Source organism: Marmota flaviventris, chromosome 14 (genome assembly GCF_047511675.1).
Source record: "Marmota flaviventris isolate mMarFla1 chromosome 14, mMarFla1.hap1, whole genome shotgun sequence".
In the NCBI taxonomy this organism is placed as follows: domain Eukaryota; kingdom Metazoa; phylum Chordata; class Mammalia; order Rodentia; family Sciuridae; genus Marmota; species Marmota flaviventris.
In genome coordinates, this window is record NC_092511.1 from 83,630,128 (window position 1) to 83,657,570 (window position 27,443).

At 37.5% G+C, this 27,443-nt stretch overlaps 1 protein-coding gene across 2 annotated transcripts in view; it reads left to right on the forward strand.

Annotated features, from left to right (window-relative positions):
• The window catches only part of Zc3h8 (zinc finger CCCH-type containing 8), a 29,043-nt gene extending 7,060 nt beyond the window's left edge, over positions 1-21,983 (forward strand). Inside the window, exons 3-10 of one of the 2 annotated variants that reach the window (XR_011704417.1) lie at positions 6,508-6,742; positions 8,105-8,238; positions 9,847-9,969; positions 10,651-10,762; positions 11,766-11,875; positions 13,553-13,600; positions 15,987-16,177; positions 21,512-21,983. Coding sequence is in view for 1 of the 2 variants with exons in the window: in XM_027952102.2 (XP_027807903.1) it covers positions 6,508-6,742; positions 8,105-8,238; positions 9,847-9,969; positions 10,651-10,762; positions 11,766-11,875; positions 13,553-13,585 (747 nt within the window). In the remaining variant the exon portion in view is untranslated. The remainder of the gene's footprint in view (positions 1-6,507; positions 6,743-8,104; positions 8,239-9,846; positions 9,970-10,650; positions 10,763-11,765; positions 11,876-13,552; positions 13,601-15,986; positions 16,178-21,511) is intronic. The other variant, XM_027952102.2, reaches the window with a different exon arrangement.
• The last annotated feature ends 5,460 nt before the right edge of the window (positions 21,984-27,443 follow it).

The following is a 27,443-nucleotide window of genomic DNA, read 5'->3' on the forward strand; positions in this document are numbered from 1 at the left end:
GTTTTGTTTAATTATCCTAAGATATGAAAATATTCTTTACATTGTCTTCTAAAAGCTGTATTTTACCTTTCACATTGAAGTTTATAATCACTGTGAAGTGTTGGGACTAATTTTGTTTTACTCTTTTTGTAATTACCACACCTAATTGTTCTAGCACCATCTATGGGAGGGTAAAGGGATGTTTTTTCCTGTGGATTTTCAGTGTTACCTTTGTCAAAATCAAGTGTGCATCTTCCACTGGTTTGTCCCTTCCCCAAGACCGCACTGCCTTCATTACCATGGCTTTATATTGAGTTTGATGTTAGGTGAGCAAGTGTTTTCTCTTTGTTTTTCTTCTTTTTGAGTATCTTGACTCTTCTAAGTCCTTTGCACTTCCATATAAATTGTAGAATCAGTTTGTGAATTCCACAGATAATCCTGGTAGGATTTTCAAAGGGAATGCATTGAATCTATAGATCCTTCAGGGAAGAATTGAAATCTTTAAAATATTGTCCAATCTTTATGCCTTCCTGAGTTTTGCTCAGTAGTTTTGTTACATTTTTCGCTAGATGGTTGATAAAACTATTGTAAGTTACATTTTTATTTATTTATTTTGATGCTGGCAATTGAGCCCAGGCCCTTGTGCATGTCAGGCAGGTGCATTGCCACTGAGCTCTGCCTGCAGCCCTGCATCTTCAAAATATCGTTTTCTAGCTCTTGGTTTTTCATTTGGTCATTATACACCCCCATGTAGGAATGTGAAGGAGATAAAATTTTTTTTGTTAACATTTCTGAAAATAATCTTGAATTTATCCTCTTGATTGATAGTTTGGCTGCAATAGAATTAAGTTTGAGATCATTGTTGAGTGGTCTCTTACTGTCCAGTGTGGCAAGGGGAATTGGTTCTAGTTCCTTTATGAGTGTCCTGTTCTCTCTGGAAGCTTTAGGTTCTTTGCTTTATTCTTATTGTTCTTAAGTTGGATGAGACTGTGAAGCTTTTTCATTTGTTGAGCTCTGGGAGTTTGAATTTTAGTCATATCTTCATGTATAAAGATCTTTCTTTTATTGCTTATCCTTGTCTTTTTTCTTTATAGTCAAAGAAATTTCCTCTTTCTATTTAACTTTATTTCAGAAATCAGTTTAACTATTTAAGAGCTCTAAGGTGAGGAGGGACCAAAAATAACTTTGAGAATTTAGAACTAAGGGGAACTATACAGATTATATGGTTTATTTGTCCATTACCTTAGTTTTGAATCAAGAACTTGGGTAATGAGGACAAGAACACACACACTTTTAATTGTCTGAAATTGCTATACAGGCAGTATAAATTTTGAATTGTTAGTTTTTTACTATACTTAAAAATTGGGGGCTGGGTTGTGGCTCAGAGGAAGAGCGCTTACCTGGCATTCGTGAGGCACTGGGTTCAATCCTTAGCACCCCATAAAAATAAAATAAAGATATTGTGTCCACCTACAACTAAAAAAAAATATATTAAAAAAAATGGAAAAATTGAGTACATAAATATATATGTGTTCATTTGTTTTGTATATGTGAATATTTTTACTAGCATTGATTTTGAAGTTTTTTTTAATGTATTTATATAACAGGATGCAGGATGGTGTCATGGCTTTAATAGACCTGACTGTATAATAACAAACATTTTTATGTAATTCATTTAGTAAAATTAATACATAATTTAAAAAACTAAGGGTTTGCTTTTATTCTAGCATTTTAGAAAAATCTTGAATATCTTTGTGCATTATTTTTTTAATTTTGAGTTCTTTTCCTTGAATCATACTGGTTTTTCTGGACCAGTTTTTCATTTATTCCTGCTTTTTTTTTTTTTTTTTAATAGGTTGAAACCTCAGTCAGTGGTGGTGTTTGCATTAATACCCATTTTCAGAGCATTCTTTGTTGTTGTTTTAATATTTTTTTAGTTGTTGAAGGACCTTTATTTATATATGGTGCTGAGAATTGAACCCAGTGCCTCACACATGCCCTACCACAGAGCCACAACTCTAGCCCCTTATTTTGGCTTTTTAATAAGCATTTTCTGTAGAACAAGACAGCACGTAGTTTAGGTTTTTTTATTTTATTTTTAATTTTTATTTTATTTTATTTTTTAATATTTATTTTTTTTAGGTGTAGTTGGACACAACACAATACCTTTATTTTTATGTGGTGCTGAGGATGGAACCCGGGTCCCACCCGTGCTAGGCAAGCGCTCTACTGCTGAGCCACAATCCCAGCCCCTATTTTAGGTTTTTTTAAAAGTTGAGAAGTAAAATTGAGGATATTGTATAGCTACTTAGGTAATTAAAAGAGAAAACATTTTATTGGTAAAATTCGACATAATAGTAATTGAGTTTTTGTAATACAGGTCTTCTAATAAGAATTATGGGATTCTTTGTAGGAAAATTGTTTGCTTAATTGGGGTTCAAAATTACTGTTACCTATCATCAAAATTGATTGTAAAGATTCATATGTTTTACTGATGTTTTCTGGAATTGTATCTGTGTCAATTCTGAAGGTCTTTTGATTATAGAAAGGTACTGCTAAATACTGGTGTCAGTTCACCTTCATGTGTTTTTTGTTTGTTTTTAACCCAGGGGCACTTAACCACTGAGCCACATCCACAGCCCTTTTTAAATTTACTTAGAGACAGGGTCTCACTGAGTTGCTTAGCACCTTGCTTTTGTTGAGGCTGGCTTTGAACTTAGCCATCCTCCTGCCTTAGCTTCCCCAGCCACTGGGATTACAAGCGTGTTTTTTGTTTGTTTGTTGTTTGTTTTTAGTTATAACTGGACACAATATCTTTATTTTATTTATTTGTTTTTGTGTGGTGCTGAGGATTGAACTCAGGGCCTCGAACATGCTAGACGAGCACTCTACCGCTGAGCCCCACCCCGGCCCCACTAGTGAGTTGTTTTGATTGAGTATATTCATTGCCTGGCAGGCATTCATGGAACTTTATAGATTCTTCCTTGGTCTTGGTAGAAGTGCCTCTCTGGCACAGTTAGGTGGATTTTGAAGGGCACTCTCCTTTGTCCTTGTGTTGGGTATATACAAGTACTGCTGGGACTGCAGTTGGAGTTGTGGCAGTGGAGGGCTTGCTCCTGCTTTCACTTTGGACAGCAGCACCGCTGACGTCTGCCAGCTTGTCAAGAGCCAAGACACCACTGAAATCATTTGCCTTATTTTAAAATTACACAGTGAAGTTTCTCCCAATTTGTTCATGTGTTTGAGCAGCTGTTCTTATCCAAAGGCCAACTCTTGAAAACTTCAATTTTCAGAACACATTTCTTCATTTGCTGCAATCAGTGTGACTCAGTTAACTTGCCACCCACTTTCTTTGGCTAGCAAGTGAACCACTAGAAACTTACTTTGGTTATAGCCTTGCTTTTGTTTTTTTGTGTCTTTGAAAAAAGAAATCTGTGTTGAAATAACCTGTTTTCAATTTTCTTGACAATTGCTCTCTTGTGGTGGTAGTATTGTGGTGAATACACAGTATTTTAGTGTCAGCATGTACTATGTTATTTGGCACCACTGTATTATTATTACATAATAACTGTGATACTTTGCTATCTACTTCAACAGTAAAATGATCCGTACTTCACTGTGGAGGGCTGGGTACCCACATGAGAAGCCTTAGCTTTCAGCAGATGATATATTTAATTTCTTTGGGTAAACCCCACCCCCAGCTGAAAAGTTCCTGGTTGGTTGTGTTCTGGTGAATGGTGAGAATTTGCATAATAGCTTTGTCTTTTCTTGGTAGAATTTTAGTTCATTCTCATTTGTAGCTCAGTCTCTCACTTTCCATTCTAAGGCCAGCCCTAAGAACATAACTTCCTGTCAAAACTTTTTCAAACTCTCTGAATTACTTCTCACCCTGTGCACACACAGTTATCCACACAGTCATTTGTACTCAGTTTTATTTCTTTGGAGGAAGCCTTATTCATTCAATAGACAATAGTGATCAAAAACAAAAAATAACCCTTTCACTTGAGAAAAAAATTTATTTAATTTAGACTACTTTACAAAAGGAGAGAAGCGTAATATCCTGTTTTTATACTTCTTTTTTTCAGTGCCGAGAATTGAACCCAGGGCCTTGCACAAAAGCAAGTGCTCTACCACTGAGTTATGTCCCCAGCCCTTTATAAAATTTTATTTCAAGACAGAGTCACAATGTTTCCCATGCTGGCTTTGAACTTATGATCCTCCTACCTTAGCCACCCAAGTCCCTGGGATTTTAGGTGCGTGCCACTGTGCCCAGCGTCATGTTTGTGTACTTTGTAAATTACACACAGAACAACAAACTGAAGCTAAGTTTATAACAAGCTAAGTGAAGAAAAGTCATCGGTCATTTGAATCTTATGTATTTCAGTGCCCTCTGGAAAGAATCATTAGCAATATTCATCTCTAATAAAATAACATAATTGATGGTCCTGGCTTTATTAATGTTGCCAAATCATCATTCAGTACAAACCAGGCATGCTTTTGCTGTGGCGAAAGGAGTCTGCTCTGGCATTTAGACCTGTGTGTTTGTGTAAGTGGGGGCACATAATCATTCATGTGGATTGTTGTGATATTTTGAATCAGATACACTGGAGGAAGTCTCAGTAACTAAACTTCATGGAGATTACTGCATAGTGGATAATATTTTGGTTTCCTCTATACTTGATAAAGGCCAAAATCAAGGTAAACATAATAATCTATCACAAGGTTGGCCAGCATTTCCATGAAATACCAGTTAGTGAATCTTTTCAACCTTGTGGGCCATGTTGCCTCTGTCACCACCAAGACAATACAAAGTGCATAGGTGTACAGTATTCCAGTAAAACTTTATTTACACCATGTATGATAGCACATGCCTGTGAACCCAGTGACTCAGGAGGCTGAAGCAGGAAGATCAAAAGCCAGCCTGGGCAACTTAGCGAGATCCTGTCTCAAAATAAAAAGATAGGGGGAGTTGGATATGTTACTCAGTGATAGAGCACTTGCCTAACGTGCAAACCTCAAAAAGCAAACACACACACAAGCAAAAATCCACTTCATTTACAAAAACAAATGGCCAGACTCAAGTTTGCCAACCCTTAATTTGTCAATCCACAAGTTAAATTTATCCTGTGGTAAAGGTACTCTTCCGTGAAGACTTGAGTCAAGGAATGTAGTAACCTGAAAGCGGTTGATGAGTTGGAGTTTTGTCTAGTGCAATGAAGATAAAATGTACATTGAAGTCATTGTCAGATTAACAAACTTCTTTAGCCCAAGAATTCCTTAAGCAGGCAGCAAGTTCATTTCTAGGTTTACAATCAGTCCTCTGGTGTATGATTCCTATCCTTGAAGTTAACCATCAAAAGTAAACCATTAAGTTATTCTTGATTTTGTTTGTTTGTTTTGTTGCCTTAGTTATCACGTGAAGGTAAATAAAAAGACCAGGTCCCCAAAGTATGCGCTGTGTGTGTGTGTGTGTGTGTGAGAGAGAATGTGTGTGTGATGCTGGAGTAGAACCCAGGACCTCACACACACTCTGAAAATGCTCTACTACTGAGCTACATCCCCAGCCCCTCCACAGCATGCTTTGGAGCAGAATCTTTGGCCACTGTAATGGCGGGCATGTCATCTCCTGACATCAGAATAGCAACCCTTTTGTACTTGGTCATTTAAAAAAAAAAAACTTTTCATTTAAAATGCACTGTACTTTGTACACATTAATTATATAACAATATACTATGTCACCACCTAAATAACCAGTACTTGGGTTTTTTTTTTTTTTTGCAGAAATTCTATGAGGTTATCTATTATGATCACTCTGGGCTCCCCATCACTGGGTTTCTGTTCCATTGGGTGCTTGGGTTTTCTGCTGCTGCCTTGGGACATGACTAGTAACAGGGTAGAGAACTGGTCCTAAAGGTAAAATAGGGCTGGCAGAGTGTACAAATCCCTGGGATTTGACCCCCTGCACCACAAAGCTGGTGAACAAGTGAATGAATGCTGAGTCTTACAGAGAACAGGGCAAGTCTTTCTTCTTGTGGTATTTGCTGACACCACTGCTGTGAATTCCAGGAGAAGGACTTGCTTTGGTAGCTGTGATGTATCTTAAGTCAAACTGGGATATTACAGTTTTGGGGATGCTTTTTGGAATACTAAATTCCTGAACTGGGACATTTAAACTTAATCATCACTGCAGAGAAAGAAATGCACTGTGAGAATTGTAATCCTATAACCCCCTCTTATCCAGTAATTAAGATAGGGGGTTTAGATTTTAATTCAGTAAAAGCATACAGTGTAGAAATTTTGAATCTTCTCTCAAATTATCTTTAAGGATGGTTATGTCAGGCTGGTTTGTTTTTTAATTCTGAAAAATTTCAAGTATGTAAAAGTGGTGAACATAGTATTTGAACCCCATCTGCCCATCACGGAGTATCAACAATGATCCATTCATGACCAGTCTTATTTCTTCTGTGTTACCAAGTTGTTTTTAGCCTTGCTCAGTTTTTAAAATTGGAATTTTAATTTTTTACTTAGTTTAGGCATTCTGGAAACTCCACAGCATCACCAAAGGTTTTGCTCCGCAGAAAATCAAGAAGTAAAGACTATGATTCCTACAGTGATAATGATGTGTGCAGCCTGGAAACAGAGGACAATTTTGCCAAAGAGCTTCAGCAGTACATAAAAGCTAAAGAGATGGCAAATGCTGCTCAGCCCCTACCATTTTCTGAAGAATCTACAAAGAAAGAAGGAGCAAAAGATAGCCGGCAGGGTAAGCACCAAGCTATTATACCTCTTAAAAGTCTGACAGAGAAGCAGTCACAGTTGCCCATATATTGGCACTGGGGTTCTGCACTTACCTCATGTTAGGGTTATGGTTTTCATGGATCTTTTCATAGGTCTTGCATGGTCTCAGACCCCACCTGCGATCTGGCCAGGCCGTGTGCGAATGCTCACTGTTCACATGAGGAGCTGGGGGATTGCAGGCACGCTTTTGTCAAAGGTTCTGTCGGTATCTAAAGGGAGAAGGCTAACACCCTGGCTTTTGCACGTGTGGAGACAGGAAGTGCCTGTTTGCATTGCTGTCACTTAAAAAGTGGTGGCTGGAATGGCTGTATGTCAGACTACATGCAGAAATGTATTCTTTCACACTATTAAAATGGGTTTTAACATAGATAGGAGGGCAAATGACAATTATAAATGAAGTTCTTAATGCTTTCCTTTTACTATATTTTTTCCTGCAAGTGTTTCTTCTATTCAAAACACATCTGTAGACTAATTTATAAAAAATACTTTAAGTGAAAAATCTGTATTAAGTGAGGTCATGTGAAACATTTGAATTTTTTTTTTTCTGTTGCAGTGCTGTGGCAATTCCTAATTAGATCATCATACCCTGAACACTTCCAAAGGATCTGGCTTGTAGCTTACAAGACTGATTTCATCAGTTGTCTTGCTTTTTCCCCCCCTAATAATATTTCAGGGCAGAGGCCTTCTGTGACATCAAGGCAGCACAAAGGGCCTCCCCCTTCAAACCCCAATTCTTGTAATTACGTCAGATTTCAAATATGTCACTCAGAGTAATAGTCATGAGTTTATTAACAGTGACTAGAAGAAGGAAAGGGGGACATTCTTAAAAGAGAGAGTGGATCCTCTCAGGAGAAGGATAGTATTCTCCTCCTGCTCTCCAGTTTTGTTTTATTCCAGAAAGTCCTGCCCAGGTCCACCTTGACTTTTGATTGACAGCAGAATGACCTCAGACTTTCAAGTCACCATTGCCATGACCTACAACTGTAGGTCACTTTTGTCCTATGCTAACGGGTTCTAATTCAAACCTGTTTTTACAGATTATGGTTAGAGGGAATTATCTTCCTGAGTTCTGGGATCTCATCTGTATAAGGGTCACAAAAGTGTGTGTGTGTTTGCGTGTGTTTCCCATGGCTTCAGGGTAACTTTTTTTCTTTTTGTCTGCATTTTGAGCCTGCATAACCCCTGCAGATAGCAGGTAGTTTACTGAAGAATGTAACATATCCTGTTGACTTAAGCCAGGCAGGGCTGCAGGTAAATTGCTTTTTAAAAGAAGATGCATGTGGATCAGCGCTTAAGTCGTTTTAAAAATAAACTTTCTTGTTTTTAGCTACTAAACCCAAAAATAAAAACCTTAAAGCTGGTCACAAGCATGGTAAACAAAAGAAAATGAAACGAAAGTGGCCTGGGCCTGGAAACAAAGGACCAAATGCCTTACCGAGGAATAGTGGCTCACAGAAAGAGGTATGAGAACATATGCTCATAGGGTACCCGCATGCTTGCAGGATTTCATCTCAAACCTCAGTGACAGGAATTGCCATTGATGTTGTCAGGTGGGAGCGCTCCTCAGAGTCAGTTATCCAGAGGTGAGGTCCCTGCCATCAGTGGGCTTTCCGTGGTCCTCTGGCTCACCTTTGAGCATCCTTCCTTCTCACACTGGCTGCCAGCACCCATTTTAAGCCTTCGCATTCCCTGTTGTCCCTGAATACATGAGCACGTGGCTTTTGATTTTTGAGTGTTTCCAAAAGAAGATAAAATAGCCCTGAAGACATTTCAAAGGCCACAGAAGGCACAAAGTTTACTTTATTGCAGTCCCTCACCTATGGGTTTCTAACAGGTGCTATTTCTGAACATTGTCTTACCAAGTCTCCCACCCCCTGTCATCCTGATATGTTGATTTTTGCTTTGTAGAGGTTCTCTTCCTTGGTCTGCAGATGTATTTAGGGTAGAACAATCAGTGATTCCTCTGAATTCTGCTTTTCTGAGGGCTTTAAAACTGGTTAGCAATTTTTTTTATTAGACTTGGTCACAGCCTCCTGTGTGGGGGACTAAAATATTAGAAGTACCAGATATTAGTTGGATGCAGTACTGTGTACCTTGTACCAGCTACCTGGGAGACTGAGGAAGGTCACTTGAGCCCAGTAGTTTGAAACCAGCCTGGGCAGTGTAGCCAGACCCCTTCTCAAACAAAGAAAGCAAGTTTTGTAAATTGAAACACATTTATATGAAATTTATCCCTGCTTCCATATTTTACAAATGAGAAATCTGAAGCTCAAGGGTTCAGTAACTGCCCATAGTCAGCTAGGACCACACCAGGGCTGGCTGGTTTCCTCATTCTATTCCATGCTCACAACTGTTTGGTTACATTGACTCACATGATGGTGCAGCCGGATCTGACAGCCCTTGCACACTATGAGCTTGGTTATGTTTATTAACTTCAGCTGGTTTGTATCCTCAGCTCACACCTGTGAACATTTCATGAAAACTATTGATTTCACTGCTTTTGTCCATTCTATGATTTCCCAAATTTGTCTCCATTATTCTAGAGATCTTTGGCCCTAGGATTCACTTTTTATCACAAGTAAAGTTGCTTTCATGTTTACTTTTTTCATTCATTTTTACAAAAGAAGGGGAAAGTATAATAAAATATTTAAATTAGACAAATACTAATATTCAGTGATGGAATGCTGTTGAAATTTAAAAAAAAATTGTAAACTGATATACAAAAGTCCAAATCTTAACATGTGAAGGCCATTTTAGGAGACTTGGGCTGGGCACAGTTAGTGCACACCTGTAATCCCAGCTGCTTGGGAGACTGAAATAGGAGGACCACAAGTTTCAGGCCTGCCTGGACAACTTAGCAAGACCCTATCTCAAAATAAAATAAAATATAGGCTTGGGGTGTAGTTCAGTGATAGGGTGCCCCTGGGTTCAAGTCTTAGAAACACACACACACACACACACAAAGAGGAAGAACAGACACATTAATATTTTAAAGGTAGATTAATTTTGTGAACAGAATAAAATATTTTTATTTTTCTCACATTTGATGTTTTGTTTTTGTTTTTAAAGGAAGATAAACCTAAAGAGAAACAGCAGCATGTAAGAATGAGTCAGGGATTCATCAACCAACATACAGTGGAACGCCAGGGAAAACAAATCTGCAAATATTTTCTTGAAAGGAAATGTATTAAGGTATACAAATATGCGAGCAAAAATATACTAAAATGGCTGGGTGTGATGGTGTACAACTATAATCATGGCAGTTTGGGAGGCTGAAGCAGGAGGATTGCAAGTTCAAAACCAGCCTCAGCAACTCAGACCCTGTCTCAAAAAAAAAAAAAATAATAATAATAATAATAAAAGGGCTGGGGATGTGGCTCAGTGGTTAAACACCCTGGGTTCAGTCTCTAGGACAGGAAAAAAAAAATTGTGTGTGTGTGTGTATACATACGTATATACATGTACACACACTAAAATGTAAGGTGATAATAAAAATGTACTCATTCTAAATGAAACATATTGCTGTTTTCGTTTGACACTCATCATATTTGTAGGATTTGATAACTGCTTCCTCCTGGAGAAAGTTCTGTTAGAAAATTTTAGTGAAGTATTCTTTTATGTTTAAAAAATAGAAAAATTTTAAAATATATTTTGTTTTTAAAATGTTTAAGGCTTATGAAAATTTTAAGCAGATACATATCATGAGCTTATGAAGCAACGTGTTAAGAATTAGACCATATTCTAAGACCTTAAAATCTTTCTATAATTGTTTGCTTATTTAAAGTTTAGTTGGAATTAAATTGTAGCTACTTAAGTAAGAGAAATAATAACTTGTCTCTGTTTTTGTTTTATTTTGTTTGTTTTTTGGCCCAGGGAGACCAGTGTAAATTTAATCATGATGCAGAGATAGAGAAGAAGAAGGAAATGTGTAAGTTTTATGTACAGGGTTATTGTACCAGAGGAGAAAACTGTCTATATTTGCATAATATCCTTTATCACAAGATACAATAATTTTACTCTCCATAGGTATTTATATGAATGTTTTAAATATGCAAATTTTTAATGAAGCCAGTGTTGAAGCTATAACATTATACTATATAAGCTCAATTTAGTATCAAAGTGGTTAAGTTATACATAGATTTCCCCACCCCCCACCCCCTGGTAAGAAAGAAAAGAGGGATTGTTTATAAAATCTCTCAAATGAAGATCCTTTCTGTTCAACCCAGTAGTATAGTGGGTTCATGAGACCTACCCATCTCCCAGAAAGATATCCTCAGATTTTCTGCTGACATTTAACTAACTGGATTTGTACTCATATAGGGTACTTTATTTAGGAAAAAAAGCAGGGATTGCTTAATTTGTTGTGCTTGTTTTCTGTATATGGTGTAGACATCTTGTAAAAATATGGAATTTAAACCCTTGAAGAGTGACAGCATCTTTGGTCACCACAAAATTAGTTTTTGTTTATATAAGGCTGGGGGAGGGGTATTTCAGTGGCAGAATGCTTGCCTAGCCTGTGTGAAGCACTGGGTTCGATCCTCAAGACCACATAATAATAAATCAGTAAGATAAAGGTATTGTGTTCATTTACAACTGAAAAGAAATTTAATTAAAAAAAAAAAAAAAGGCTAGGAGTCTTCAATTCTAACTTTTCCTAGAAAATAATATTAAAGTTGTAAAAATGTATTTATTTTAGTACCGGGGATTGAACCCAAGGGCACTTCACCACTGAGCTATATTCCCAGTCTTTTTAAAATTTTAAAATAGGGTCTCAGTAAGTTGCTGAGGCTGGCCTCAAACTTGCATCCTCCTTCTTCAACCTCCCAAGTTGCTGGGATTATAGGCCTGTACCTCCAGGCCCATCTAATTTTATATTTTAAATAGAGAATTCAGTATTTCTACTTGCGAGAAAAGTTTTTATGTAGGAAAATTAATAACAAATTATTTAGTTTGATTAAATTTGTTTACTTCCTTAACATTTGGGTTACATGAATATCCTTGCAAGTTTTACCATACAGGAACAAAATGTTATCAGGGAGAATATTGCAAGTTTTCACATGCTCCACTTACTGCTGAAACACAGGAACTGTTGGCTAAAGTAAGTACAATTTTAATAATTTTTTATTAATATTTATTTTTTAATAAAATTTTCTTTAAATAATAATAAGTCTTATAAGTTAGTATATTAGATATATTAGGACTGATAATTATCCAAGAATTTATTTCCATTTGGAAAATTATTTATTAGTGTGTAAGTGTATTTTATATTATTTATTTGCTTATTTCTGTTATTGGAGATTGAACTCAAGAGTGCTTTACCATTGAGCTACATCCTCAGTCCTTTTATTTTGTAATAGGGTCTCACTAAATTGCTAAGGGTCTTGCTAAGTTGCTGAGGCTGGCCTTGAACTTGTGATCCTCCTGCCTCAGCCCCCTGAGTTCCTGGGGTTACAAGTATGTGCTCCCATGCCTGGCTTCTTTATTTTTTTCTTGTAGCTAAAAGGAATATTTATATTCATTGCTGACATAAATTGTAATGTTCTGAAAACCTTCAGTGGAGTTAATTTTAATACCTAAAGTAAGGGAAGCAAAGCAATTAAGAGAAGTGGTACTTCTATTATAATGATTTAAGCCAGACTGGATGGTGTACACCTGTAATTCCAATGACTTGGAAGGGTGAGACAGGAGGATCACAAGCTCTAGGCCAGCCTCAGCGAGAGCCTGTCTCAAAAATGTTAAAAAATGATCAGGGGCTGTAGCTCAATGGTAGAGTACTCCTGGGTTCATTCCCCAGTATTATATCATATCATGGGATGGGGTGGGAAATAAAACAAAATAAATAAAATGGCATAGTTTTGGAAAGTTAATATGCCATGGGTTGATAAAGATTTTAGAGTTATATCAAAGAATACTAGTAGTAATTTCAAAATATTTTCTTCAGTATTCTTTTGGTCTGTGAGAAAAGATTATTGAGAAATTGTAGTCACTTGTGTTCTTTCATTTACCATTTATTAGATGGAGGTGGTCTCTTCAAAATTAAATGGAACATATATATACAATAGAAGTTCTCTTGAGCAAAAAAAGAAAAAAAGTTCCCTTGATGTTGTATGTACACATGGTGGAAGGGACTCAAATGAGCTCTTTATGGCTTATTTTATGAGGACACTAATTTGATTCATGAGGGCTTACCTTTGGGTTTAGAATTTCAACATAAATTTTGGGGACTGACAAACATTCAGACCATAACAGAGGTTGTTCCAGATGAAAATAAATTAATGAGACATAATTACCAAATAAAGTAAGTGATTCTTGATAATGACTGATCTAGAAAAAGAAAGCTACAAAGGATAATTGGAGAAATTTCCATATAAATGGTATATTAGCTAATGTTATGATATCAATATTAGATATCTTGGGAAGAATAATGCTATTCTGTTATTGTATAAGAGAATTTCCTCTTCATGGAAGATGCAGGATAAATATTTAGGTGTTGAACTTACTTTTAATTGGTGCTTATTTTTAAACATTTTTGTGTTGTAAAATATGAAAAGTTACTCTGGAATTAGAAATTGTGCTAAAATATGTAATTATTATTTTTATGAAACATGGGAAAATTATAAGTGTAAAATTGATTTTTTCATTTCCTCTTGTAGTAGTTATTAGGTTATTAGGATGAATTTTGCTGGAGTCATCTAAAAAGTATAAAAATGACGGTGTACCTAATTAGACATTAATATGTATAAAAATTATTTTGTAATTTTTTTTTTCCTATTAGGTTTTGGATAGTGAAAAGAAGTCATGCAAATAAAATAGACATAAAAAGGTAAAATAATATACTACTACTTATTGTCTGTCTCTAAAAATATTACAGAGTACATATTCACAGATGTGTGGCTCTCCATCTTTCCTTCTCCCCACCTGAGTTTGTCTGTCATGGATGTTTGTGTTCTTCATTTGTCTTTCTGGGATTCACCCGGTATGTGTAATTCACTGAACATAGGTTTAGTTTTGCTTATGGTAACAGTGTCATACTCTATATGTTAATGGGAGATTTGCTATTTTCACTCAACCTTATGCTTCTAAAATCCATTCATGTGGATGCATGCAGCTGTCATTTATTTATTCATTCATTTTAGTCCTGTATAGCATTTTATTTTATGAACATGTTATAATTTATTATACTATTGGTGGAAATTTAGGTTATTATTAGTTTTTTAAGATGTTCAGTGTCATTATAAATATTCACATACAAACTCCACGTATTAATCTCCATGGTGTATTCCAAGGAATAGAATTGTATCGATTTAAGATAGTAAAGTATACCAAGGAAAGCAAAGTAATTTAAGATAGTAAAGTATACCAAGGAAAGCAAAGTAATTAAGAGAAGTAGTACTCCTGTTACAAAGTTTTAAAGGGAAAATTGAGTCATGGTTGATAAATGTTTTAGAGTTACATCAAATAGTCAAGTAGTAATTTCAGAGTGTTTTCTTCAAGTATTGTTTTGGTCTTTGAGAAAATAGCAGAGCCCTAGTTAATATCCCATAAAGTATATGTACAGAACTCCTTGCCAATACTTGTACTGTCAGTACTCTAATTTTTTTTTTTTTTTCTTTTTAAACCATAAAGTTTTGTTTGCATGAAGTCCAGCATCTTTTCTTACATTTACTGGCTTTTCAGTTTGATTTTTGGTGAAATGCCTTCTAATAGTCTGCCTTTATACACTGACGTTATGAATTCCTGATATAGTTAGTCCTTTGAAGAATACGGGCAGGTCTTCTCACATTTTGCTGGCTCTTTTTCACTTTCTTTGAGCCTGACTAATTTTGGCAGAATACTTTTTCTTAAGTGTTGGCATTTTGCTTTATACATTTATATTTTAATTCATTGGGAATTTTATCAGTGAACAATTGTCACAATAATTATTTTTAGAAAACAGTGTGATACTTTCAGTAACATAATGTTTATTTTTTGTGCATCTTCAAGCTGATCTCAGCTGGCCTTGGCAGGATTGGCTCTGCCTCCTGTAGCAGGTCTGCTTGGCAGTCCTGCCCGCCTTGGTCTGACTCTCTGTGACTTCTCATGGGGATTAGCAGAATCTCTAGAAGGCAAAGCCACGTTGCCATCACTTTTTAACCACTCATCAGCCAAAGTTAGCCACGTGGACAGGCCCTTTGTACTTGAGATGTGGGAAGAGCTATTAAATGGGAAAAGGAAGAAGTGAGGCGACTTGATTTCTTTTCTTCTTAATGGTATGAGATAGGGACTTCATTCTGCTCTTTTTTGTTCTCCTTTTCCCCCTGTACCAATAACCAATCTCCCAAGTATCATTTAATTAAAAAAGAATGTTTGCCCCACTAATTTGTAATCCCCCTCTGGTGTGTATCATCTGTTTCTCTAATATTAAACTACCCTAATTACTGTAATAACACTTATGTGACTGTGTTTATCTTTCTTTCTTTCAGTCCTGGGGATGGAACCCAGGGCCTCACTCATGTTAGGCAAATACTCTACCACTGAACTGTAGCCCCAGCCCATCAGTCATTTTGATTATAATTTTTTCCGATAGAAGTGAAGTGATATCTCATTGTAGTTGTAATTTGCATTTTCCTAATGACTGATGATGTTGAACGTCTTTTCATATGATTATTGCTGTTAGTCAATTCAGATCTTTACCCATGTTTTAACTGATATGTTTTCTTATGAAGTTCTTTATATATGTTGGCTCTAGGTCCTGTATTAGATAATATGATTTGCAGATATTTTGTCCCAATTTGTATATAGCTTGTTGTGTTTTGTTAATGGTTAATGGTGTCTTTTGAAGCATAAAACTTTTCATTTTGATGTAGTACAGTTTATCAGTTTTTTTGTTTTGTGGATCATGCCTTTGCTGTTATATCTAAGAATTCTTTGCCTAACAAAAGGTCACAAGGTTTGGTCTTAAGTTTTTTCTAGAAGTTTTCTAGGGTTAACTCTTACATTTAATAAGTCTGATTGATTTTGAGTTAATTTATGGGAATCATGTGTTAAGGGTCTAAATTAATCTTTTTAAATGTAAGTACCTAATTGTCCCAGTACCATTTTTTAGAAAGACTACCCTTTTCCCATTGAGTTCCCTTGTACCTTTGTTAAAAATTAATTGACTATAAATGTGTGGGTTTATTTTTGGATTCTCATTTGTGTTCCATTGACCCGTGTGTCTGTCCTTACAGAGTGTCACATTGTCCTGATGGCAAGTTCTGAAATAAGGAGTTATAAGATGGACACTGTGGCATGCACCTTAAGTCCCAGCTGCTCAGGAGGCTGAGGAAGGAAGATGTCTTGTGCCTAGGAGCTTGAGACCAGACCAGGCTACACAGCAGAACTATGCTTCAATTTTTAAATTTAAATACAGAGTTTTGGGGTATTGTGGCTTATGTTTATGATTTTCTTTTCTTTTTTCTTTTTTTTATGGGGGGAGGAGGATACTGGCCAGTGAACTCAGGGGCACTCGACCACTGAGCCACATCTGCAGCCTTATTTTGTATTTTATTTAGAGACAGGGTCTCACTGAGTTGCTTAGCGCCTCACTTTTGCTGAGGCTGGCTTTGAACTCACGATTCTCCTGCCTCAGCCTCCCAAGCTGCTGGGATTACAGATATGCACCACCATTCCCAGCTTCTTTTCTTCTTGATGTCTTTAGCAATTACAGTTATACCTACCTTTTTATGATCTTATATTGAATGCTTTCTGTTTTTCTTGGTCAGCTTGTCTGGAGATTTGACAGTTACATTATCCTCTATACAGAGTCAACTTTGCATTGTTAATTCTATTTCATATTATATTAATTTCCATTTTAACTAGTTGTCCTTAATTGAATCATTCCTTTTACATTCTTTGACCTTATTTTGCCCCAAGATTGCTTGCATTTCTTCTTTTCTAACCTACCTCTAACCCCACAAATCTCCCTTAAACACACCATGCCACTTACATCCCAAAAGTTGTGTTTCTTTCATTAAATATTTTTTTGTCAAGGTAACATAGATCATTTCAAAAGTCAAAAGTCCTGGTTGAGGGTGAGGCTCAGTGGTACAGGGCTTGCCTAAAATGCACGGGCCTTGGGTTTGATCCCAACACCACAAAACAAAACAAAACATCCCACAAGGGACTCAACAAAGGTCATCCTGGGTAAAACAACAGAATAGCAGTTTTTAGGATAATTTCTTAGGTGCTGAAAATCTTCCTACCAAGTTCAATGCTCATTCCTTATTTAAAAACAAAAAACCCCCAAACACTTAAAATAGAAACAGATACTTTTTAGATTTGATTTTTATTGTAGTAAAATGCAGTGTTTACCATCTTAACCAGTTTTAGTTACACAGTTCCATAGCGCTGAGTGTGCTTGTATTGTTTTCCGTCACCACCCTCCATCTCCAGAACTGAAACTCTGTGCCTTCCCGTTCCGCTTGTCCCCAGACCCTGGAACTGCCATTCATCCTGTTTTCTGTATCTGCTTTCAACTACTGTAGGTTTCTCATATAAGCAGCATCCTTATATGAGCGTTGATCCTTTCTGATTTATTTCACTTAATGTCCTCAAGGCTCGTTTGTACTGTAGCATATCAGAATTTCCTCTCTCCGTGGCTGTGAACATATAATACCACATTGTGCTCTCCATTCATCTGTGTGTGGATACCTGGGTCCCCTCTGGCTTAGCTATGGTAAATAACACTGCTGTGAACATGGCTGCACAGTTCTCTTTAAAAATCTTGCTCTCAGTTCTTCTGGGTGTACACCCTGCAGTGGTTACTGGATCATGTCATAATTCTGTGTCTAATTCTTGAGGAATGACCATATTGTTTTCCACAGTGACTGTACCATTTTACTTTACCACCAACAGTGCTGGACCCAGAGTTCTAATTTCTCTAATTCCTTACCAACTCTTAACTATTTTGTTTTAGTTGACATATAACTACAGTAGTCATCCTAATGTGTGAAATAGTGTGTCATTATGGTTTGAGTTGCATTTAGTGATATGAGCACTTTTTTTAAGGGTTTGTTGGCCATTGATATAATCTTTGGAGAAATGACTGTTAAGTCCTTTACCCATTTTTTAATTGTGTCATTGTGCTTTTGTTTTTGAGTTTTAAGCATTCTCGATGTACTCTGGGTAGTAATCACTTGTGAGATGTATGATTTACAGATATCTTCTGTTCTATAGGTTAATTTTTCACTCCATTGATAGTATCCTTAACACACAGAAGTTCTTAATTTTTAAGAATTCTAGTTTATATCTAGTTTTTCTTTTAGTGCCTGTATCTTTGGTGTCACAGCCATGAAATTGCCAAACCTGGCCCTGCAAGGCATTTCCCATAGATTTTCTTGTAGTAGATCTGATGGTTTAGTCTCATGTTCACATCTTTGGTCCATTTTGAGTGAGTTTGTATATATTGTGTGAGATAACGGTCCTCATTCATTCTTTTGCATATGGGTGTCCAGTTTACCAGCACCATCTGTTGAAAGATTTTCCCTTCCTCACTGAATGATCATAGCACCCTTGTCAAAATTACTTGCCCATGCATGTGAACGTTAATTTCTAAGTTCTTTGTTCCATTCCTTTGATATGTATGTCTGTTTTTATGCTGTCACAACACCGCTTTGATTGTTGTAGGTTTGTAGTAACTTTTGAAGTCAGGAAGTGTTAGCCCCCAACATTGCTCTTTTTCTAAGATTGTTTTGGTTGTTCTGGGTTGCTTAGTATTCCATATGACACTTAGGATGGATTTTTCTATTTTTTGCAGAAGTCATTGGGATTTTGATAGGGATTGCTTTGAATTCATAGAGTGCTATGGGTAGTGTTGACAGTTTAACAGTATCAGCTCCAGTCCAGGGGCTTTGATTTTTTTTTTTTTTAAAGGAAAAATTAATTTTATGCAGTTTCAGTAAAATTGGGGAGAAACAGCTAGACTGCAGTACACTGTATAGAAGCAAAAGCCAGGTGATCATACAAATGTAAAATCAGTCTCCTGTTTCCTTGAAGTCTGTCCTCAACAGGAAGAAATAAAAGCAATTATCAGGAAAGGTTTTTAATTTCAAAAGGGATCTATTTCAAGTCCCTGCTTAGTTCATCCTTTGATCCCCAGGGAATTGGGGCTCCATGTCAGCTGGCTGCAGTCCACTGTTGGATCACCATGCAGATTCTGTCAAGAAACTCGAACAGAAGGAGTCAGAGGCTTTTTATGTTTCTGAGGTCTCAGTCCGTGGCTGACCCAAGGGGAGGCAGACATCATGGTAGAAGGCATGGCAGGGGAGAGCCAAACACTCTCGACAGCCAGGAAGCAGAGAGCTTGTTGATGCAGTTGTGAAGAGAAAGTGTGTGATTTCCTTTTCAGATTGTTAGTGTGTAGAAATACAATGATGTGTGTGTTTGTGTGTGTGTGTGTTAAGATAAGATCACTGGATGGATACTTTCTTAACATGATGAATCGTGTTTTACTTTCATAAGAAAGTCAGCCTTCTCTTTAATGGGGAAACAGTGGAGGCATTTCCACTAGAAGAGTGTCTGTTACAGAGGGCTGTCCAGTGTCTAAAACTTGAGTAGAGTTCCCTTCTGGAAACCTCTGCATTCAGTGCCACATTTATACATTCATTCAGACATGTCCTTGATAAAGTAGTAAACAGTGTGGATATTATTTAACCTTGACCGTAAGGCCTGTTCAATGTGAGTGTAGCAAAATATGAAGATGTGGGAAGTACTTCTGCACAAAATGGCATTCTTCAGGAAAAGCCCTGTGCCGCTGTGTGGCAAGCAGAATTAGAGGCGGGGTTCTCTTCCTTGTTCCCTCCCTCCCTCCCTTCCTATGCTAGAGGTAGAACCATGCCTCATGCATGCTAGGCAAACTACCACTGAGCTGCACCCCCAGCCCTGTTTTATCATGAATACTAGTTTTACTTGCGGGGTATACTCTTTCTTTTTTTGTAACACATAGATGTATGCATAGCAGGCACTTTTCACAAGTGAGTGAACTTGTATCTTCAAGAAGGACAACTGAAAATATTTGTCATCAGTGATAATAAGTCAAACTTTTGAATTAAAATACAATTCCAGAGCTTCTGATGTGCTTCTGTGAGCTTGAAAGCTTTCCTAAACCTAAAGTCTTTTTGGTAAGATTGGCGATGTTAAAGAATGATGTTTTAAAAATACTATATAATAAAACATTTGGAAGATCTGGCTAACTTAGTAAACTAATATTTTCCCAATAAATAATGAATGAGGTTATAAATTATCTGTGGGTAAAAATCCATCCTATCTACAATACAGACTACTAGAGTAATGTAATAGTACAAAAGATGATATGGTTTCAGATTCTACACTACAACTTGAAATGTGTTTCAGTTTGCCCTTTTTTTTGGGGGGGGGGTGTACTTTGATTGATCCCAGGAGCACTTTCCCCATATACTTTTTTTTAAAAAATATTTTTTTAGTTGTAGGTGGACACAATACCTTTATTTTTATGTGGTGCTGAGGCACGAACCAGTGCCTCACATGTTCCAGGTGAGCACTCTACCACTGATCCACAGCCCCATCCCGCCCCCATACACTTTTTATTTATGTTTTATTTTATTTTGAGACAAGATCTTACCAAGTTGCTGAGGCTGGCCTCAAGTTTGCAATCCTCCTGCTACAGCCTCCTGAGTTGCTGCTGGCGTACTCCATTTTGCTTTGGGGGCAGGGAGTATGTACCGGGGATTAAACTCAGGGGCACTTAATCACCAAGCCATACCCCCAGCCCTATTTTGTATTTGATTTAGAGACAGGGTCTCACTAAATTGCTCAGCACCTTTCTTTTGCTGAGCTGGCTTTGAACTCATGATTCTCCTGCCTCAGCCTCTGGGATTACAGGTGTGCCCCACTGTGCCCAGCTCCATTTGCTTTTAATATTCATTTGCTTGTTGCTTTATTTTTAGTTTTTCTGAAAAACTTTTAGTTTGGCTTTTGTAGGCACATAAGTAGTTGAGTTTTCCTTTGTAGAATAAATACAAACTCTCCCAATGAGTGAATTTAAGCCCATTCACAATTATCCACCTGACCATTTGGCTTCTCTTGTCATTTATAGCTGTGTGTGACATTTGCATGTTCTTCCTCTCTAGAACATGTTTTCTTTGCTCTTCATTAAATTGTACTTCATTTCATTTTTGTTTTTTTCTCCTTTTGTTCAATATTTCTTACTATGTTTTCATCCAAATCTTAACAGTTGTCATTTTTTTGATGATTTTGTTTAATCTTATATCATTTCTGAGATCAGTCAACTCTTACTTCATTATTTCCACTTCTGATCTTAGTTTTTTTTTTTTTTTAATATACAAGTTTACGGTATGGTTTTAGTTTTTTAATTTTAATTCATTGTTTTCTTTGATTTACCCAAAAAAAGAGTATGTAAATCATTTGGATTTTTGTGTTATTTTTCCTCTGCTACATGATTTTTTTTTAAAATTGTTCAATTGTTTTGGTGTGGGAGATTGAACCCAGGGTGTTTAACCACATCCCCAGCCCTTTTTATTTTGAAACAGAGTCTCAGTAAGCTGTTTAGGGCCTTGCTAAGTTGCTAAGCCTGGCCTTGAACTAGTGACCCTTCTGCCTCAGTCTCCCCAGTTGCTGGGATTACAGGCCTGTGCCATCGTGCCTGAGGCAAAGATGGGGCAGCTGAGTTCCTAATTTTCATGAGCTGATGTGCTTTGTTCTCTGTTTTCTCCTGCAGCTTGTATAAATGAAGAGTGCTCCTGCCTGTGCCTGTTGGACTGGTGATCTGAGGTAGTTTACAGGATTCCTCACGCAGAGCGCCCTCTGGTGTCATTGTGATGGTGTTCAGTTTCTTTAATGGGTGGCGCGGAGGACGGAATCTCAGGCACCAGTGGAGGGGTTGGTCTCCACAGGATGTCCCAGCTGTTGGCACAGCAGAGGAGCATGCGTAGCAAACATGCTAACTGGTGGGTGACTGTTGTGACTCACCGCAGAAGTCTTCTAATGGAGATGTCTCAATACAGTGGGAAGCAAAGTTAGTCTATCTGAGGATGGGTAAAGAATTGCAGGAGGTTTGAGGATAAAAAATTGTTAGGAACACATTGACATAACACAAAAATAGTTCTCTGTGTCACCAAATACTTTGCAATGTACACTTAATGACCACTCAGTTCCATTTTAAATAAAGTATGATTTTATGATTTTTTAAACCAGTTTCTTGTTGACATTTGTTTCCAGCTTCTTACTATTTTAAATAAAGTAGAGTGATGTTTGCTGTACAATTCCTAAACTTGGTATTAATTTCTCTGTTAAAATGTAATATTTATTGTTGGTTAGCTTTTCATCACTGTGACAAAATACCCAAGGCAATCAACTTAAAAGGAGGAAAGGTTGAGTTTGGCTCACAGCTAGCAGCTCAGAGTCAGGGCGTGGTCAGTTGGCCTAGTCACTCTTGGACCTGTGGCAAGGCAGCATGTGGTGGGAGCACATGGCAGAGGAGACTATTGCCTTGGGGCAGCTGGGATGTGAAAAAGAAAGATGAGGAGCAGGAGTCCCAGTAGCCCCTTGAAGGACACATTTTCATGTAACCCAAGGCTACAGACTAGTCCCCACCTCTAAAGGGCTTTGCCACCTCCCAGCAACACCACCAGCTAGATAGTCCTGCTGATTATTATTAGATAAATACCATAAAACTGAAGCTGTCATCATCACACTGTCCTACTGCTGGTAAAAATAACATCATCACTAACTTGCTGTACCTACAGAGGACACCAAAGCTAGTGACACCTCTTAGCAAATCCTGTATGAGTCAAAGTTATTTTGGTTGTAATTCCACCCTGCAAAAAGCAAGAAGGGGAATTGCACATGCTCTAAGCAAAGTTTTACCTAAGAAAGGAGGAACTGAGGATGGATCCAGGGCCCTCAGAAGCAGAGACTGACTGAGCTGAGCCACCCCTCTGTGCCCTGTTGGTGCCTGCCAGGTTGCGCCGCCCACTCTCCAGCTGTGACTAGGGAGGAGAGCAAGATGGTTTCCAGAGACCTAGAGGTTGAGCTGGCGCTTGAAAGGGCCATCATAAGAGCCTTTGATGAAGTAGTGAAGTCATGCAAAGGAATGGTGGTGTTACCCATAGAATGGTCCTCTGTCCCTTCTCTAGAGAGTACGTCAAGTGTAAAGAATTCAGGGCCTGTCAGCTCACATTTGCAGCAGGCATTCTGTAAGCTGGCTTGACCAGCATAAGCCATAAACTGAGTTTAAGGCACACCTACCGTGCGTCAGGTGGTGTGCTGTTATTTTATTTTATACTGTTTACCTTTCTTCTGTAAGCTGCATAACAACCTTGTAAGGTGGATAATGGGATCAGTTGCATAGAAAGGAAATAAATAGGAACATCTACTTTTAAAATTTTTTTTAAATTTTCATGGGCCCTATAAATAATTGTAATTAATCATATAATAATTAGCAATTTAATTCCTGTTACTTGGTGTAGTTTAATACTTATGAAGTATGGATGTTGATGTATGTATGTTTGTATAAACATATAAATATGTACATAAGCTTATATATAAACTGTGTGTGTAAAGAAAGTTTATAAACCTCATGTTCCAGAGGGTTGTATTGAAGAGACAAATATACCTGCATCCTTGAAGTCTCTTAGCTTGTGTTAAAATGAGCTAGGGGAGAGCCCTGCTCACCCCACTGGGCTGTGGTTCTCAGGTGGGTTGGTGCAGCACCTTAAGCTGATCGCCTCCCTCTATTTTCCATTCTGCAGGTTCACCCTGGTTTCCTCAGAGCAAACTTCCCCATGTTCTATGTCAGTCATGCCTGCCCTGGGGTTTTTTGGTTTTTTAGTTGTAGGTAGACACAATACCTTTATTTACTTTTATGTGGTTCTGAGGATCAAACCCAGTGCCTCACACATGTGAGGCAAGCGCTCTACCACTGAGCCTCAGCCCCAACCCCCTGCCTGGTTTTCAAAGTACTCTAGTTTGGCCATAGCAGCCATGATAATGAGACAATCCAAGAATTTGCAGCCCAAAATATGTATGTATCTGTATTAGTCTGTTTGCTCTCTAATACCTGAAGCTGTGTACTTCATTTTTTAAAAGAGGTTTAGACCCTTATCTCTCACCCTCCAACTCAAAATGGACAAAGACCCAGGAATTAAACCAGAAACTGTGCAACTTGTAGAGGAAATATAGAGTCAACACTCAGGCAACAATTTCTCAATAGGACCCCTTAAAGCTCAGGAAATAATGCCAAGAGTTAATAAGTGGGATAGCATCAAATTTAAAAGCCTCTGCAAAACAAAGGAAACAAGAATGTGAAGAGAGAACCTAAAGAATGGGAGAAAAATCTTTGCTAGCTGTTCTTTGAACAGAGGATTAACATCTAGAATACATAAAGAACTCAAAAAACAATGGGCAAAATAAAAACACAATTCTCAAAAGAAGAAATACAAATAGCCAACAAATACTTGAAAATTTGTTAAACATCATTATCAATTAGGGAAACGCCAATCAAATCTATGCTGAGATTTCATCTTATTCCAGTCAGGATGGCAGTCATTAAGAATATAAAATAAATGCTGGAAAGGATATAGAGAAAAAGGAGCACTTTTACATAGATGGTGGAATTGTGAATTAGTACAACCACTATGGTAATCAGTATGGAGGGTCCTCAAAAGACTAAGTGTGGAACCACCACGGATCCAGCTGTCCCACTCCGTAGTGTTTATCCTAAAGAAGTCAAGTCATGATACTATGATGATACATGCATACCTGTGTTCATAGCAGCACAACTCACTGTAACTAAACTCAGCAAACAGCCTAGGTGTCCACCAACAGATAAATGGATAAAGAAAATGTGGTATATAGACACAGTTGAGTTTTATTCAATCATAAAGAGTGAAATTAAATTATTTACAGGAAAATGGAACTTGAGAATTTTGTTAAGCCAAACTCACAAAGTCAAGGATTGTATGTTTTTTCTCATATGGAAGCTAGAGAGGAAAAAGAAAGATGGCGGAGGTGGGGACATCTCATGAAGGCAGGGAGGTCAGTAGAGTAAAAGGACGGAGGAAAGGGAAAGAGGAAATACTGGGAATTATATTGTTATATTGTGTGCATGTACAAATATGTAACAAATTTCACCATTATCGGCAACTATAATGTACCAATAAAAATATGGAGAAAAACTTTCGAAAAATAAGAGATTGGTTTAGCTCACAGTTTTGGAAGCTGCTAAAAAGTTCATTTGTTTGGCCTGTGATGAGGACCCCTGTGGGCCGCACATGGCGGGAAAGCAGAAAGGGAATTGGCTGCGTGTAGAAAATCCAAGTGTGTCGTGTAGGTGTCCTTGCTTTGTAACAGCCCTCTCTTGACACAACTAACCCTACAAGACAAGGCAGTGCTCCTGACCTATGACCTCACATGAGACCTCACCTCTCCAAGCTTTCCCCACCACACAGGAAAAAACCGTCCAGACCTCAGCCCCCAAAGTGCCTCTTATGTGAAACCAAGGCTGACAGAACTGAAAGGAGAAACTGACAAATTCACAGGTACAGCTACAACTTGAACACACCTCTCCCTACAGAGCAGTAGAGCAGGGTACAGAACTGGACAACACTGTTGTTCTGGTCTATTTGACACATATTGGGCCCCTCACAAACAAGTGGAGTTCGTATTCTTTCCAAGTACTGGTGGAACAGTCACCAAGATAACCATTCCTAGTTTATAAAACCTTATTAATCCAAAGGCCCAACATATTGCAAAGAATTAGAAAACATTTGGAAACATGAAAATAGAACAATCCCCTCTCGGACTAGATCCAAAGGACTTAAAAACAGCATACTACAGGGACACAGCCACATCAGTGTTTCTAGCAGCACAATTCACAATAGCTAAACTGTGGAGCCAACCTAGATGTCCTTCAGTGGATGAATGAATAAAAAAAAAGTGGCATAAATACACCATGGAATTTTACTCAGCATTAAAAGAAAATAAAATCATGGCATTTGCAGGTAAATGGATGGCGTTGGAGAAGATAATGCTAAGTGAAGTTAGCCAATCCCAAAAAATCAAATGCTGAATGTTTTCTCTGATATAAGGAGGTTGACTCAGTGGGGTAGGGAGGGGGAGCATGGGAGGATTAGATGAATTCTAGATAGGGGAGAGGGGTGGGAGGGAAAGGGATGGGGCAGGGGGTTAGCAAGGATGGTGGAATGAGATGGACATCATTATCCAAAGTACATGTATGAAGACATGAATTGGCATGAACATACTCTATATACAAAGATATGAAAAATTGTACTCTATATGTGTAATAAGAATTATAATGCATTCTGCTGTCGTGTATTTAAAAAAACAAAATCAATAAAATAAAAAAAAAACAAAAAGAAAATAGAACAATCAAAATTTGTAGGACGTAGCTAAAGCAGTGTTTAAAGGAAAATTTGTAGCACTAAATTCCCTGCCCACTCACCCACCCACCACCTGGGTACTCGAGATTGAACCCAGGGGTGCTCTACCACTGAGCTACATCCCCAGTCATTTATTAATGTTTTGAGACAGGGTCTTGCCAAGTTTCTGAGGCTGGCCTTGAATTTGTGATCCTTCTGCCTCGGTGGCTGGATTGACAGTAGTGCACCACCAGACTTTTGTTTTTGATGACTGCCAGTTTTGAGAGGTCCTTTTGGTGTTGTGCAGAAAGACCCTCACTTGGCATTGGCTGGTCTTTTGCTCATGGTGAGCTTGGGACTGTGATCTTGGGAGAAGACGATAGAGGTGAAGCAGCACTTTCATCACATTATATCGGAGGAGATTCTATCTGCACACATGGTGTGTTTAGACTATTCACATTTATTTAGTCTAATTATCAATATGGCAGGGCTTAAATTTGCTATTTTATTGTTTTCTGTTTGTACTTTGTGTTTTTCCCGTTTTCTTTTTCTGCCTTTCTATGGGTTACTTGAGCATTTTTTTTTTTTTTTTAGAATTTCACTTTGATTTATATATAGTGCTTTTGAGTGTATCACTGCATGGATTTTCCTGGTGGTTGCAACAACCACATATAAAATGTGTACATCTAGAGCAATCCAAATACATCTATGTCATTCTGTTTGTTTTCTGAGCTATGTCCCTTTGTTCCTCTCTTCCTCCATTGATGCTTTCTTTTGTGTTCAATATTTTCTACACTATCATTTTAATTCCTTTGATGTTTCTTTTGCCATATGCCCTTGAGTTCTTTTGTAGATGATTGCCCTGGGGATAACTAAAGTTAAAACTTGAAACTACCTAGTTCGGATTGACACCAGCTTAGTTTCCGTGAAAATCTTGTTTCCACTACAGCTTTGTTCCCTCTTCCTTTATATTATTTATACCAACTAAATTTTTATGTAGTAGGAGCTCATTGACAGTTTTATAATTATTGCTTTATGAAGTTATTTAAATCAGATAGGATTTAAAACTGCTACAAACAAAAATATATTCATATTTCATATTTATTTACATGGTCACTTTTACATAGTGTTCTTTCTTTAGGTGAAGGCTGGGTACTGTCCAGTGTCCTGAAGGACTCCCTCTGATATTTCTCATAAGGAGGGTGATAGGTATTCATTTTCTCAAACTATTTTGTATCTGGGAATATCTAAATGTCTCCTCTCTTGAGGAAT